Source organism: Buceros rhinoceros, unplaced genomic scaffold (assembly GCF_000710305.1).
Source record: "Buceros rhinoceros silvestris isolate BGI_N320 unplaced genomic scaffold, ASM71030v1 scaffold28479, whole genome shotgun sequence".
Lineage (NCBI taxonomy): Eukaryota > Metazoa > Chordata > Aves > Bucerotiformes > Bucerotidae > Buceros > Buceros rhinoceros.
In genome coordinates this window covers 10,662-12,809 of record NW_010430192.1, presented here as the reverse complement: position 1 = coordinate 12,809, position 2,148 = coordinate 10,662, and the positions used below count along the sequence as shown (strand labels likewise).

At 56.0% G+C, this 2,148-nt stretch overlaps 1 protein-coding gene across 1 annotated transcript in view; it reads left to right on the top strand.

Annotated features, from left to right (window-relative positions):
- Nucleotides 1–826: 826 nt before the first annotated feature.
- Nucleotides 827–2,148, top strand: part of RNH1 (ribonuclease/angiogenin inhibitor 1) — a gene marked incomplete at its 3' end in the record, with an annotated part of 9,925 nt that continues 8,603 nt past the window's right edge. Inside the window, exon 1 of the mRNA XM_010142953.1 lies at nucleotides 827–912. Within this exon, the coding sequence (XP_010141255.1) occupies nucleotides 827–912 (86 nt within the window). The remainder of the gene's footprint in view (nucleotides 913–2,148) is intronic.

Sequence of the window (2,148 nt, the reverse complement as noted above, 5' to 3'; positions counted from 1 at the left end):
CGAGACGCCAGGACCGCGTTTGTCGCTGGCTGGAGTGCTGCCCTTAACGCTGTCTCTTGTAGGCTCAGCCTAGAGCTCAGCTATTGGCCTCGGCGTGTTTCTGTGCGTGGTTACCTGGAGCTGCTCTGCAAGGTCCTGTCCTTACCTCCCTTCAGAAATGCAGTTTGGCTGCAGAGCAAAAAAAATTCCTGCCTCTCGGCTTCTCTGTGCTTGGACTTGCCCAACCAGAGTGACCTTTCAAAGCCTGGATAGCAAACTGTGGAGGAACCCTTCCCCCAGCCGCCTTGTTCCACCTCTTACACCCAGGCAGGTGGCCAACAGGACTTTTAACCTGAGCCCAGGCAGGTCTCGTGCTCGTCTTCCTTGTCCACCCTTCTCCTCTCAAAAACACCCTCATTTTAAGTACAGTGGGAGGTCCCGCAGTCCAGCAGGTCATACCCAGGGGCTCGGTGGTGCGGTAGTGAAGTAGCACCAGTGCCTCTGAAAAGCTCGTTCTGGTTCAGCTCCCTTGGGGAGGGAAGGGGAGCATCTTACTCTCGCCAAGCAGCCTCCAGGTAACGAGCTGCTGCCACATCTCTCCAGGCCCCCAGTGCTTTTGCCTCTTGGAGGTTTTTGCCGAGTCCCAGACAGAACCGCTCCGATGCTGCTGGCTCGTACTGGTGCTTGCAGCAGGCTGGCGTTGGAAAAACAGTCTCTCCCCTTTGCACGGTGTAACTCGTGACTGAGAGCTGAGAGGGCTTGAGAGGATTGTTGCTTCTCAGTCAGTGACAAAAACAAGGTTGATTTTACTTTTTTTTCATTTTCAGATCTTATCTCAAGGGTCAAAATGGACCTTGACGTCCAGTGTGAGGAGATGAGCTCATCCAGATGGGCTGAACTTCTGTCCATGATGAAATCTTGCAAAACCATCAGGTAACTAGTAACTAAAGTAACTAGTTGTGTATCACCTCTTCTGCGTGCGAACTGTTCCGTTTCTCTGCTGTGGTTTTTGGCAGCAGAACTATTGACCCGTGTTTTAAAAACTGCACAGTAACAGGAATGATTCTACCTGGTTTTATCCAGAAAGTTAACTTAAAGGAGCGGGAAAAAATCCACCCTCTTGCAAAGTTTTTTCAGCAATAGCTGATCATCCCCTGGGCGTGCCGTGGGACTCAGCTGGGTGCTGTGGTTAGGAGGAGTGTTCGATTAGGAGGTTCGGTTAGGAGCTGTGTTTGATCACCCTTTTGATAATCTGGCTTCCTCTTTCTCCCCCAAGAGTGGGAAGACGTCTCCGTGTGCTCGCTAGGCTGCACCCTCTCTGGCCTGTGGGTCAGATGCTGTCAAGTAGCTGCTCCTTAATAGTCACGCACAAGCCACGTGCCCTCAGCTTTCAGTTCTTCACTTGCCCTTGTGTGTGAAGCAAACCAGCGCGAGGGAGCCGTCTCCTGGAGCGTCAGCTGCAGGGCAGGCTTCAGGAGAGCTGCTCCTGCGGCTGGGAATTCACACCCCCTGGGCTGGCATCCTCTGGCTTGGGCTGCAGAGGATGGGCTGCATCAAGGCAGCGCTGGCTTGGAGGACGTCAGGCAGGTGGGAGGTGACTTGGGGTTGTTGTGGAAAGTTGCCCTTTGCAGGGAAGCTTCCTTGCGCCCGGTCCTGCCTCCCGAGGTCTGCCTGGGGGGGCAGCTGGGTGGCTGTCTCCTGGGCACAGCCAGGCTGCTCAGGAGGCGCTGGATGCGGGTGGCTGCGGCAGGGGTTGTTAATCAGCGTGGAACACGGGCCTCTTGGGAGCCAGAGGGAGGGAAGGAGAAAAATGCCCGGTGGGAGAAGGCTCTGCCACACTGCAAACGCGCAGCTCGTGTACAGAGAGTCACAGCGGACAGGGACGGCGCAGACCGGTGTGACTCACCTCCACGAGCCCAAACTGCCGGTGGGCATCTCTGGGGCTGGCTGAAGGCCCAGCTTGGCTGGTCTTGGCACAGAACAAGGCTAACAGCCTGTGAGCTGGGCTGCGTTTAGACGTGGCTTCAGACACCAGGTTGTTTGATGCTTAAATGAAGGTGCATGGTCCAGCTGAAGCCCTGCCGGGGGGGATGGCTCGAGTCGCGTGTCCTCTTGTGCGCAGCGCGGAGGAGATTGTGGCTTGGGGCTCTCCCGTGGAGCAGCCCTGCA